At 37.5% G+C, this 13601-nt stretch overlaps 5 protein-coding genes across 5 annotated transcripts; 3 read left to right on the forward strand and 2 right to left on the reverse strand.

Annotated features, from left to right (window-relative positions):
* Nucleotides 1-37: 37 nt before the first annotated feature.
* GCK72_006343 (uncharacterized protein) lies at nt 38-1390 on the reverse strand (the record flags this gene model as incomplete). The annotated part of the gene is made up of 5 exons (XM_053725587.1): nt 38-299; nt 688-868; nt 1102-1160; nt 1223-1289; nt 1351-1390. 5 exons carry the CDS (start codon nt 1388-1390, stop codon nt 38-40), a joined length of 609 nt encoding a protein of 202 aa, XP_053589781.1.
* Nucleotides 1391-3248: 1858 nt separating this feature from the next.
* GCK72_006344 (uncharacterized protein) lies at nt 3249-3971 on the forward strand (the record flags this gene model as incomplete). The annotated part of the gene is made up of 2 exons (XM_003113658.2): nt 3249-3312; nt 3811-3971. 2 exons carry the CDS (start codon nt 3249-3251, stop codon nt 3969-3971), a joined length of 225 nt encoding a protein of 74 aa, XP_003113706.1.
* Nucleotides 3972-4545: 574 nt separating this feature from the next.
* Nucleotides 4546-12008, reverse strand: GCK72_006345 (uncharacterized protein; the record flags this gene model as incomplete). Its single annotated transcript, XM_053725588.1, has 24 exons — nt 4546-4626; nt 4983-5250; nt 5298-5415; nt 5464-5592; nt 5639-5840; nt 5891-5948; nt 6623-6723; nt 6776-6867; nt 6912-7017; nt 7065-7159; nt 7203-7435; nt 7480-7645; nt 7692-7910; nt 8276-8503; nt 8566-8787; nt 8833-9045; nt 9092-9182; nt 9233-9443; nt 9488-9617; nt 9673-9915; nt 11034-11243; nt 11468-11639; nt 11688-11780; nt 11826-12008. 24 exons carry the CDS (start codon nt 12006-12008, stop codon nt 4546-4548), a joined length of 3864 nt encoding a protein of 1287 aa, XP_053589782.1.
* Nucleotides 6039-7439, forward strand: GCK72_006346 (uncharacterized protein; the record flags this gene model as incomplete). The annotated part of the gene is made up of 3 exons (XM_053725589.1): nt 6039-6134; nt 6426-6591; nt 7195-7439. The coding sequence occupies 3 exons, from the start codon at nt 6039-6041 to the stop codon at nt 7437-7439; spliced, it is 507 nt and encodes a 168-aa protein (XP_053589783.1).
* Nucleotides 12009-12738: 730 nt separating the features above from the next.
* GCK72_006347 (uncharacterized protein) lies at nt 12739-13478 on the forward strand (the record flags this gene model as incomplete). The annotated part of the gene is made up of 4 exons (XM_003113730.2): nt 12739-12821; nt 12869-13015; nt 13065-13194; nt 13245-13478. 4 exons carry the CDS (start codon nt 12739-12741, stop codon nt 13476-13478), a joined length of 594 nt encoding a protein of 197 aa, XP_003113778.2.
* Nucleotides 13479-13601: the final 123 nt, after the last annotated feature.

Consider the following 13601-nt stretch of genomic DNA (forward strand, 5'->3'; position numbering starts at 1 on the left):
ATGAAAGGTGGAAAAATGAGAACGTCTGAAATTCGAATTATCCATGACAGTACTTGGGTGTCTCGACTGATTTCAGAGAATCCACGAGTAGATTGATTTCTTTTTCAAATATTTTCAGATTCTTCACGCACCCAACGAACTTATTCGTGAGATCCAATGATTTCAGAAGTTTGTGTTTCTTTGGATTGGCTCCTCCCAAGTAGACAAGTCCATTTGTGTCTAGAATCGTGTCACCTGGAGATGAAACCACGTGGAGAATCTTCTTCGAGTCAACCCACAATTCACATTTTCTCTCTTTTCTGAAATAAAATATTGCTTTGTAATCCAAATAATTCAAAACGCATGCAATCCCTCTGATCTTCTTTCCCTTTCCTTTGGACATGCTATCCTCAGATTTATTTGTTTTTTGAATGGATGAGCACTTCGTCGGAAATCAGAAAAGGGATCGTTGAGGCGTAAAATGTATTTACCGGAACTCTGATTTGCAGATGATCTTCAGAAGAACATCGACCAGAAAAAAAGGAGAAAAATAGGGAGCAAAGATGAAGATAGTATCTACGTGGGAGACGGAGAGTGACTAATTAAAATTTCAGACTAGACATTTCAGTGATTTCCAGCTGAAATGCTTTTTGGCTTAATGAACAAATGAGTAATTAGGTACTCTTCCGATCAGACGCATTTTCTCACCTTCTGAATGCAACTGAATGCCAATGATTATCTGCGACGGTGACATTAGTGGATATTGGTTTCAGATGAACATCTGCTCCCAGATTCACACCCACATATAATTTCCCTTCATCAATGAAAACCAGTACGAAATCTCCTCCGTCTTCAGCTTGACTCCATGCTCCTTCCAGCCACAGAACGCCTGCAAGACATTGTTTTTTATTTGGTTCTCTTGAGAAGAGAATCACATTCAAGCAGATGATATATTCTGACGTGGGAGTTGGTTTTGATTCAAATGCTCTAAATTTCTAAATTTCTATTTCAAGAAGATGAAGACGTGACAATTGTACTAAACTAGATGATGACATATTGTTGTTGGTTTCTTAATCTTTCCCCAACGAAAAAAGAAGACTTTGAATAGTTTTCGAGACTTACCAAATTGTTTCAAAGTTCGGAATTCGAATGAGAAATTCGAGGATTTCGAGGAAGCAACCCTGCAAAAACAAGTTGAAATCTATTGAAATTCCTTCTGTGTTGTCTGATAAAAAAAACTTACGAGAAGGTGACATTGTTGGGGAAAATGAGAGAATCTTGCTCGTTAATGTGAATTCCACGCACATCATCTGGAAGAAAAAAACAAAACGATTCAATTCTTCCTCATCTTTTTTTTGTTTTTTTTCTAACCTTCTTCCCCATTAATTCTCATTATACTCTTTTCCCACATTTCAATTAAAAGCAAACGAGAAAATATTTATAAAAAATGTTTCAGAAGACGTCATTCTGTCAGAATTCGTTGCAATAATTTGTGTTCTGTACCCTATTTTAGACGTCTTCTTGACAACTAAAACATATACAAAGACGGAGAAAATATTTAAGGAGCTGACTGAAAATTGGCCCAATTGTTTGAGGAAATTATTAATTGGACTAATTTATATTTTTTCGCCCCCTGTCTTATAAGATTGAGAAAGTCAAGATTGAGAAAATGAGAAAGGATACGGTAACTCTCTGTTTGACACTTCAGAAGCATCAAAGCTCCAGTTTTTTTCAGTTGGATTTTGAAAGTGGATTATGTTTTTACTATAGTAAACTATCTGAATGTGAGGTCGTTTATCCTCGAACTTTCTGATGAGATTGAAAATAACTACACTCTTTTCACGTTAGTCATTTCCTGTTTTCTTCGTTTTTTTTTCAATTTTATTTCGACTGCTCTCACGAGAAAACAATAGATAAAAATCTACTGAGCTATTCAATGTTTGACCTTTCCGTCTAACCAATTTCGTGGAAAGTGGGTGTCCCGACACCCACAATAATTCGTCAATTTCCATGCATTCTCAAATACTTTTTCAAAATTTCCCCCCCGTGTTCAAAAAGTGATCACTCACTCTCTCGTTGTCTACAAACAATTGTTCCTTTCCTCTCGAAACATGCTCCATCACATTTCAAACAATCCTTTTCATCGGTTTCTTTCAGATCTATTCTCTCGATTATTTCCTTTGACACTCCCTGAAATTACATTATTTCATGACAATGGAAGATATAAATTCTTGTCTGAAAATCGAATGAACAATGCACAAAAATCTCAATTACACAGAAGAAGATTGCATTTCTTTGTATCTCTTTATTCTTCCTTTTCCAGCAACAAAGATCTTCTTCTGAACGTTTTTCTTATTTTGAATCGTCATAAAAATTCAATCAAATTTTTTCGAAAAACGTACATTTTCGTAAAAAAAGAGAAATGGAAAGGTCCAGAAACTTTTGAACACTGAGAAGAGGGATCTTCTTCGAAATACTAATTGAGTTCTTTTCTGACGTTGCACACAAAACAAATGAAGGAATATGGTTTGATGCTCTTGACTAAAACTCAAAAAACACTTCAAACATTTAGTCATTTGCACCCACAAGGAAAGAGAATCTTGAAGAGTTTGAAATCAATTCGGAAGTGGAAATCAAGTGGGGAGATGCTGACAGAATGTTTGTAAATGAAGAGTTAAAACGATTCTGAGAAGATCTGATTTCCTGATTCGTCTGGTGTACCTTCGACGTTGTTTTTTGGAAAACCCGCCAATTGGTTTGAAGAGAAAATCAAAATAATTTGGGTGAATTACTCGTATTCTAAGAATTTCAGCTGATCTATCTCATACTTATTACTTTTCTGGGTTAGAAAAGCTCAACTTATTAGTGGGAGACTAGACACCGTGTCTAGTCTCATGAGAATTTTCGTCTTTTTTCCAAAACAGAGTTGTTCAAAAAGCGATTTGACAATAATTAGTTTTCGGATTATTCGCATGCTTCTTACCAGAAAATACCCTATTTTTTCTTTGTTTCGCACTTTTTGTTTTGCTTTTTTTAAACAATTAATCCTCCCTCTTTTCTCCTTTTTCCAGCTCCAACCTTAACCCATTTTCTTTCTTTTTCTTGTAAATTACTCATCCACACGTTCCAGTCGAGGAGGTCTTTTCCTTTTCGCTCCGCCCCTTTTCTTCTATTTCCCCGCCACTTCCCCTTCAGCTCCGCCCATCGTCTTGCTCACTCATTCTGTCCGTTTTCAGTTCTCATCCCGATTCCTCACGGCTTCAAAAACCATGCGTTTCTCCGTTCTTGTCGCTTTATTCGCCCTCTTTGCTGTTTCCTACGGATTTTTGTACGGTGAGTCAAAGATTCTCTTAGAACTTCAAACACTTTCCGAAATCTCATGAATTCTCGATTTGAGTTTTGGTCGAAAACGCAGAACTCTGAACTCTCTTTCTTTCTCGAAAACTTGGGTAATCATCGAAGAAAAGAGGAAAAGGAACAAGATAATTTGAGGGGAAAACGGATGACGAGTGCACCAATTCAAAGAAACTTTCCTCTTGTTTTCTCTTCCTTTTCCCCTCCTAATGCATCAGTTATTTGAAGTTGAGTTGAATAAAGAAATACTGAGAAAATGATGATAGAGACTTCTCATGAATACAAGAAAGGACCGCATTTTTTGGAGAAAAAGGAAAGAAGAGAAGATTTGCAGATTTAATTAGAAAGGGATCTATATAGGAATTATAGTCTGGACCAAGGCGACCTTCTCCTTCTTTTTTAACGGGGACCCAAATGTTGTTTCTCCCTTTTTCCTCATTGTAATAAACAAAACAGACAACAACATTTGTGTTTCAGAAATGGAGGATTCGTATCCAGTCGCTGGAGAACTACCAAAGAGAAGTTTGGAGAACTTCTGGAGAAACATTCATCTTCAAATGCCATCCGGCCGTGGTGGACAAAAGAGAACCGAAAGTTTGAGCAGAGCAAGTGCCAATGCTTACTACAGACTTGGCTGAAATACCATCTCATTTCAAACAATCACCATCTTAATTCATCGCTTTTCTCTTTTCTCTTTTCCGTCGTGGACAATAAAACGCTTGTTGGTTATCTTATTGTGGTTGAATTTTCAGAATTCTTTCAGATTTACAGAAAACTGGGGTTCATAATTCGAAAAGGATCTGTTTAGTCAGTAGAGGGGAAGAAACAGAGATCTTCTGTAAGAAAAACTAACAAGATTAAGTAATAATTGAGGAAATTGATCTTTCCGGTGTCGTATTCAATGAAATCATCTTTAGGGGGTTGTAGTGAATCAAGAGGAATTTGGTCTAGCACCACCTCGCTTTGAGAACTTCGTTAGGTTGAGCGAGGAAACATAACACTCCGTAAATGATTTCAAAGGTAGACAGTCTGAATCTGATTCTGTTCAGAGTGAAAAGCTTTTCTCGGAAGTTTGACTATTGATCATCTTTATGAAGTCCAGAAACCAACTTTATGATGCGATATCCTACTTTCTGATGGTTACATCAATCATCTGGAATCTTTAAACTCTTCTAATTCATCAAGAAACTACATCCTCCTTCCTTCCTCTTCTCACCAACTAACATCATCTTGTTTCAATGTGTCTGATCCCAGAATAACCTCAACTCTTTGGTCGATGTCAGGCCATTTAATCTACCTAAAATGGGAACATTTCTATTCCACGTTACCCCCTGTCAGCTGCTTTGCAGACATTTACTTTCTTGCAACGCCTTCTACATTTTCTTTTCTTTTTCTTCTCATCAATTATTAATAAATTTACACTTAAACTAATGAAATCTCATGACTCCATTTCAATTGTAGACTTGTTTTCAGAATTCCTTTTCAATGGATTCCAGAGAAAGTTGGAGTCTGATGCCTGACTTTTCAAAAGAAAAAAGGGACAAGTGAGGGTGGGAAACGTTGGAAGATACTCTTAATTGGAAAGTACTAAAACTTTAATTGCTCGCTTTTTGTTTTTGTTTTGTGTAATTAATAAAACTGAAACTTACAGAGATCAAATTGATTGGCAGCTCATTAATTTTCAACTCTTGCAGCTCTCCTTCGAATGGAACATTCAGTTTTCGAACTTTATGTGAAATCTCTCCATCTGGTACGAATCCAACAAACAGCACATCCTTCTTGACAATGTCCAAATGTGCATTTTTACTTTGTGACGTGTGTTTCTTGACAAGCGTTCCATTTACAAACATTGACACATCTTTCGCAAATCTCTCAATCCGTACAGTATGCCAAGAGTTCAATGGAATCGGCTCACCGCTGAAATATCATGAGATTCTAGATTTTTTCAAAGTGTTTTAAGATACCGAATATAGGATAATCCGGATCCAAGCTCATACACGAAATGCGGCTTTGCGTCGATCATAGCGAAGGCGATGAAGTCGGTGTGGGGATCTGATGGAACAGACCAATAGAATAGAAGACCTGAAAAAAGAGAAATGAGTGATTAAGGAGAAGAGAATAAATATGTACCATTTGTTCGGTAAGGTCTGAATGAGATTTCAACAAAGGTTTTCTCTCGAACATCCATGTTCAAGTTTTCATATTTCAAGTATCCATTCTCTTTAAATCTCACAATCCGAGAGATTTCTGGTGGCATATCTGAAAAATTAGTATTGAAAATCATTAAAAAACATCAAATCCATACAGAACGGTTTCACGTCATCGATTCTAACAGGAGCATCATCAATTTCCAAGAATCCAATTATAGCATTCAGACGATTTTTCGTCCATTTTCCATCGGTCGCAATGAAAATTTTCTTCACGGGAGAGTCAAGAACATCTTCGAAAGTGTTCTTCTGGATTTCACCATTCAACTTGAAATGAACTTCATTCCGTCTCCATTTCAACTGAAAATAAAAAACTTGTTCACAGCTAAAACTTCCTGATATTCTGTCACCTCCAAGCTAACATTATAAGCGATCGTCTGCAAAGATTCGACTCGTGCTTTGCCAACTCTGAAACAATTTTTAATTCCATTTCAACTGATAAGAAGAAATTGTTGCGATGATTCTTTTGTGTTTTCTTATCATTTTCCCGTATTAAAAATGAGTGGAAGACATTCGATTGTTATTGATTTTTCAAGAAAGCCCGGAGCAAGTGTAGAATTCAAGAGAGTTCGACATGATTCTGATGAAAGCGTGGTGAGTTCATTTTATTTCTGTTTTGCAGAAATCTATTTTTGGAAAGGTTAGCTGTTTTTTTGAGAGAACATCGATGTTGAATTCGTTTGGGTTCTCAATTAAAAGTGGACTAGGAGGTATTAAAATGGGTACTAAAATGTTTAAAACGTCAGCAGAAACAGATGAAAAAGTCCTATAAACTATTTTTGGTAAAGTACTAACTGACGTCTCGAGTTCGAATTCTTGCTTAAAAATAGTTACAAAACAAGGACTCGGAGTCATTTAACCATATCCAAAATCTAATATTTTCAGCTCTCGAATCCACCTAAAAAGCTAGAATGCGGTTGGCTACCATGCTGTATGTCCCCAGAAGACGCTGAATCATTTGGTCATCATGTCTCGATATTCATGGTCGCTCTGGTTGCTTTTGCTACTTTCTTCTGTGTTACTTTTATTCTAGTTCTTGTTTTCATTCTTGGTTAGATTCTATTCCCAAAAACTGTACATACTTGATCACGATCCGCCGGTTTTCGTGAACGATTTCCAAATCTTTTTTGTCTTCTGTCATCATTCGAATCAGTGTTCCCTCTCGTTTCTCTTTCAAATGAATCTGAAATTTGTATAATATTTTTGTGTTGAACACAACGAACAAAAGAGCTTACGTGCATGGAAAGTTTGGAGAATCTTCTCACATCCTTTCTCACTACAAACCAATCCGAATCTAGGTCTGTTGTCAACTCAAGTTGGTCGTATTCTAGAAAAGTTAAAATTTTTAAAACTTCTGTCTTTAATTCTCACTCCTTTTCTTTGAAATCTCAACACATAATCCTTGATGACTCTTCCATCCTTCTCCACAATCACAAACTGATTTTCTTCCTGGGCGAGTGATACACTGAGCAGATAGCTGAATATTTTCAATTTGATTTTCGACTTTTCCTTACAAAAAACAACTTTTTCACACTCTTCATGTTGTGTACATGGTGATCCCAGTCGTTTTTCCTCCGAGTTTTGTTCTCTTTGCAGACGATCAAGCACTTCGAAACTTTCTGAAAACTGATTATAAGCCACCACTCAATTCTAGAGACAAACCGTCATCACATATTCCCATTGACACCGGAACAACGTCCATCTGATGTTTACAAGCGAACATTTTCAATTCACAAAGATTCGAATAAGTTGTTCCATCAGATCCACAGACTGTCATATTGGCAACAACTCCAAGATGATCCATATTACATGTCTGTGGGCATACGCAATCTGGGAAACTTGCTGGGGATGGAACACACTTTGCTCCGTGGAAACAACGAAGAGAATGGCAATCTCTGAAAATTCTCAATTAGATTTATTTTAAGATTTATATAAAAACCTCGGTGTTTTGTAGTCAGTAGTCGGTACACATCCTTCTGCAGCCATCATAAATCCATTCGGGCAGAGGTTGCATTTGTCTCCCAACGCTCCATTTTTACACTCACATTTTCCAGTTGTTTGCTCACAATCAGATCTGGCTGATCCGAAAGCACTACATCCACAGGCTGAATTTCTACAGTTCGTCATCTCCTCTCAATTAAAAAGACTCACGTCTACAAGACAATGCTCCTTGAGCAATCAGATGAATTCCCCAGAATGAAGGAAGACAATGATCACATTTCATTCCAGCAACTCCCGGTCGACACTTGCATTGTCCTGATTCATCACAGTTATGACCAAACGAGCCAACTCGATTACATTCACAAGAATCTGAAATTTCATTCTCAACCCTTTTTCCTCTTCCACGAAATCTTCGAACCATCTTTGTTACTGCATTGAGAAATTAGTGGAAGAACGTGGATTTCTCTCTGGTCTCGACAAGAAATGGTGTTCAGTTGACACTGATTCTCATATACTATTCCATCAGATCCACATATTGGATATTTCGAAGAAAGATTGCATGTTGGACATGTACATACTCCATTATGACACGTGGCACCGAAAGAGCACACGCACGGGCGGCGCGGTTCCAAAATTAACTAATAGAGAACTAATCGAAACGAGAAGTTGAAATGAATAGAGCGAATTTGAGAAGTGAGACCAGACACCATGCTAACTCGAGAGAAATAGAGAAATCCACGTTGCAATCGGAACAGAAAGACAGAATTCGGACCAATTTCGGACCATGCTCAAACCTGGGAATGTAGTTTGTGCAGAGTGGCAATGAGCTGGAGGCATTTCAGAAATCGGGGCTCCTTTTTGACAAGATGCCAGTTGAAGATGGCAGAGAGAGGGGTACAGTACTCCATTCTCTCCACAAATTCTCGCAGAAAGAGGCGGATTTGCAGGGCAATTGTAGGAGCAGATACAGACTCCGCCACGACATTCTTCTCCGTAACGGCACTGAACATGAAGGCATTCGTCTGCAATGGATTCGCGTTGACTTGAGCATATTCTCTCTATTTTCTCTGTTGCCCAAACTTACCACATTTCCCTTCGAACGCCATCACAATAAACTTCTTCTGATGACATGCAGATTTTCTCAGATGGCATTCAGATGAATATGTCACTGCATCAGTTCCACATACTTCTTTCCCTTGTCCCATTGAGTACAATGGACAGTCATCGGGACATTTACATTCTGGTTTGTGATTGTCTCCGACTACACAAGTTGAATAGAAATCACATTTCTTGTCTTTGCAACCTTCTGAAAAATCTTTTTTTTCAAAATAGTTTTGTCAAGAATAATTACCGCAAACTGAGTTGTACTTTACAAAGATATCCTTCTGTGTCAGACAAGCAGAATTTCGGAGTTTGCATTCATTCGAATATGTTTTCCCATCACTTCCACACACTTCTTTCAGTTCATCAGTACACGAGGGACAGACACATTTCGGTTTTCCATCTACTGCCACGCATACTTGTGGTTTCTTGCACGAATTGAAAGTTGCGCAGACTCCGATTCCTGAAAAATGAACTGGCTCAGATTCAATTGAAATCTAAAATTTTACCGCAAGTTCCTTGATGTTTCACTTTGATCATCGCTTTTGTCTCACAACTTTTTCTTTTCATTTCACATTCATTATCAAATGTTTCTCCATTCTGGAATTTTCTAAATTTTTAAAGCTCTTTAACTTTCCGAATTGTTTTACCGTTGCACAAACAGGTCTCATCACATCTTCACACTTCGAGGGACATTCACATTCAGCAGTTCTATCCGGTTTCACAACACAACTTCCCCAGAATCCACACTCCATTTTCTCACATGGACTTCCAACTTCATCACAGTTTCCTCTCTTCCAAATTATAATATCTTTTTGTTCTTTGCAAGCAGCCAATTTCAAGAAGCACTCGTTCAAGTATCTGGAATTATTCAATACCCGAACTTTGAGGAAGATTCAACTTACGTTTTTCCGTCTGTTCCACAAACATGTGCACTATTCATAGAGCATTGCTCACTACATCTGCACTCGGGTCTTCTATCAATTCCCAGTTGACATGTCTGACCATTTGGACATTTATGACCGTGGCAAGGGTCTGAAATAAATAATAATGTATCAGAAAGGTGTCAATAACAGGAGTGACTACGCACCGCATCTACCATAAAACTTGACTGTTATATTTGTCTTTGATTCACAAGCGTGATGTCTCAGATGACACGAAGATTGGTAATCAACACCGTGAGATGAGCAGACAGGTGACGATTCAACGGAATCACCGTAATTAGGACATTGAGTTGGGCACACGCATTGAGCCAAAAGGATTCCATTTATTTGATTCACTACACAGTCCTCTCCTGGTCCACATCTCAGATCTTCACATGGATATCGTTTCTCTGGAACATGTTCTTTTCTGGGCTTGTTTTGTTTTGATTGTCACCTTTCGGATACTTGTAACATCCAAAAACTAGAGATATTGTTGCGAATAGATAAAGAAGAGAGAACGGAGGAGTGTACATTGTCACGAGAAATAGTGGAAGAAGTTCGAAAAAGGGAGAAAGTGTGAATACTCTGGGGACAAGAAGAAGAAGGAGAAGGCTTGAATCTAATTTGTCTCCTGACACATCTCTTTCTCTTCTTATCGTCAAAAGAGACGAACCTCTTCAAAACTACTCAACGAGTTTCGATGGGATAACGAGTTGTCCTTCAAAGATGGATGGCACATTTTGAATGAAACGGAAATCGTAGATGTTTGAAACTTTTCTCGTTATCAACCATTCATGTATCATTGAGAATCAGGAAGTGATGATTCGGATGACTCCAACGAAAAACTGGTGGCAGAATTTTTTCTGGGGGATTTGTCTGATGTCAGGTAGTTCTGGGTGTGAGGAAGCCCGTATAAATTGGAAAATTTGAGCTCCATGGTTAACTTTTTTCTAATCTGCCGAAAGCAGATGACTTCAGTTAAAGGTACTATATCCCGAAACACTCGTATCTCCCTGCACATCTGGTTAGATTACTGTATATCACTCAAAACTACTTATCACTTACTCAATTTCTCATAACATCTCAAGAACTATTCGATTCCATAAACACTTGAACATTTCCATTCTCTCACACTTTCAAACCACTTTGTCTATCGTTTGTTCGCATAATATTCTGCTCATTCCTTCAAAGTGTTCTTTGTATATTCTTAGGATTACTGTTTCTACAAAAGGGTTCCTTCCTATCTTGGCAGGTGTGCGTGTGCTGCTCTTCCGGCCCTGTTTGGCCGGGTCGTTTCGGTCAGTGAAGCAGTAGCCAAACCACAAACAATGAATGAGAAGGAAGAGAAGAGAAACGCGCGAAACATGTTGAATAAAAGAACATATTTTCTTCTGTTCTTCTTTCAAATCATACGGACCAATGGATGGAGCAGATGACAAATGAGAGAGTATAATTGGGCGAATACGAAGAATACAATATGATTGCTAGAAGAAGCGTCAGATGGGAAGATGACTAATTGACAACTCACTACATGGGCCTTTAGCAGCAACTCGAAGACGGACTCCTTTCTTTGCCAACACACAACTTCTTACTGATAAATGACAGAATGATGAGTATGATACATGGTCAGATCCGCAGACTACGTCTGTTACAACTCGACATTTTGCTTTGCATTCACAGACTCCTGTTTTCAATCCACATTTTGATCCAAATGGACATAATGACGCTTCACAAACAGCTGTAAAATATAGTATGAATGTTATGAGGTATTTAGGAATCAAGCGTTGAATATCTATTCAGACGGATTGTGGCGTTTTTAGAAACGACACTTACTTGAAAAACGATAAGGACAACAAAAAAATAGAACGGCCATGATAAAAGGAACGGTTCTAATTAAGTTTAAGTTCTCAGATAACACGAAACGAATTTCTGTTTTTATTTTTTGGAACACTATCCACTTACCTTGTTTGGTTCTTCTCCTTTTCCGATGTGCCTGCTTTCTAGATATTGTGTACAAAGTATCAAAAATTGGAAGGCTGACACGTATCATCGGAGCATCTAGAAGAAATGAGCCTTGTTGATTTGTCAGAGCAAATATTCTGACATCAGAAGCGAGAAGACGATGAGCACATGGCTGGAAATGTGAAACCAGTTTAAATTGAGAATAATAAAAATTACTCACTTCTGTTTCGAGAATATTACTGATTACAATATTCTTATTCTCTTCGATGTACTCTCGTCCTTTGTAGATTCTTCCAGGAATTACAGTAATATTCTAAATAGAGTTGAAATTGAAACGTATTAGAACTGAAATTAATACCTCAATATACAAGGAATCAACTCGATATGAAATTCCATTGATAATACCAGCCACAATTACATCAGAATTTTCAAAAAGACTGTGAATATATGAACGAGTGGGACGTGGTTTCAAGCAACTTCCATCCAAACTCCATACAGTAATCGAGAGAAGAAAGAAGAAAAACGAAATAGTTGGTCTCATGTCGACATTTGAAATTGAACAAAATGCTTTTTCGGTTTCTTTGATTTCAATTCAACAATGACAACTTTTATTTGGTAAATTGAACAAATTTGTGTCGGCTCCAAAAGAAATGGGGAAAGGTGCCAAATCGCGTGTTTGTATTGAAAGAAGCTGCCCGTCGGAGCACCTGTTGTGCACTCTCCCGCGACAAGGAAATGGGCGGAGTTGAATGTGATTCTAATTGTTGCATCCTTTTAATCTGACATTTCATAGATTGTATTTTTACAAGAGTTCTCATTAATTATCTTGAAGTGCTCCACTGATAGGGGAAAATTTTCATATGACTTCCTGTTGAAACTTGCAAATATTGTTTTTTTGTTGAATGTTTTATTATAAATCCTATTAAAACTTGGAGATCATCAAAATAAAAAACCCCATGGAAATAATCCAGCTTGACAAGAAAACGTCTGAAAAAAATATTTTTGAACACCCGCCATTTTGAGGACTAGAATTTGATTCAATGGCCTAATAAACCAAAGAACGTGTAGTCCGCTCGGACAACTGTTTCGAATTTATTGGATGTATTTATCGGTATATTTTGTTGTTTTTCCGATGATAATTCTTCTTTTGCAGTGGAAATCCAGCTAAGATATGCATTAAGATTCATATATATCCTTCATATTTCAACCTTTCTGAAATTACCTCGGTTCCACATTTTTCCTTATTCACACCATTTTCTTCAGTGTTCAAAATGGAATATCCATCAAAACTTCGTTTCGCCGTCAGCTGCTCAAGTAATATGAATCGGTCCATGGAGGCACATCTGATTTTGAAGTATGTAATTGTTATCTGTTATCTGTTTAAATTTTTCGAACTTTCAGAAAACGTGGATTCAACATAGAGTCTTATGGCTCAGGAACCCAAGTGAAAATGCCTGGCCCAACAATCGATAAGCCCAATTGTTACGAGTTCGGACCGACCACCTATGATGATATTTTTGCCGATTTAACCAACAAAGATAAGGATTTGTAAGAACAAAAAAGACTACATTAGAATGCTAACTTCTCTTAATTTCAGATACAGACAAAATGGACTTCTGTTCATGGTGGACCGAAATCGTCGAATCAAAACTCGCCCACAACGTTTTCAAGCCGAAACTCGCGAGTTTGACGTTATTTTATGTTTAGAAGAACGTGTATTCGATCAGGTATTCGTTGAATGTTCTGTAAAAGTCAAGAAATTGAATATTTATTTCAGGTTATTGACTTCTTGAACCGTAGAGTTGGAACATCGGGAAATCCAGTACATGTCATCAACATTGACATTGAAGATAATGCTGAAGAAGCAACATTCGGTGCATTCTTCGTTGCCGAGCTGTGCACCAAGTTGGAGAAAAGTCATGATTTCGAAGAAGAAATTGATCAAATCATCACAGACTTAGAAGAGGCGCAACCGAAAAGAAATCTTCTACACACAATTTGTTTTTATTAACCGAAGTTCAAATATTAAAGTAATTTATTTTTTCAGTACTAAAAACTCAAACACATCATATTTTATATCTACTCGAATATGACGATCGCATGCTAAAGAAACACATTCATATTCGATAAGGCT

The sequence above is a fragment of the Caenorhabditis remanei genome, chromosome II (assembly GCF_010183535.1).
Source record: "Caenorhabditis remanei strain PX506 chromosome II, whole genome shotgun sequence".
Taxonomy (NCBI): domain Eukaryota; kingdom Metazoa; phylum Nematoda; class Chromadorea; order Rhabditida; family Rhabditidae; genus Caenorhabditis; species Caenorhabditis remanei.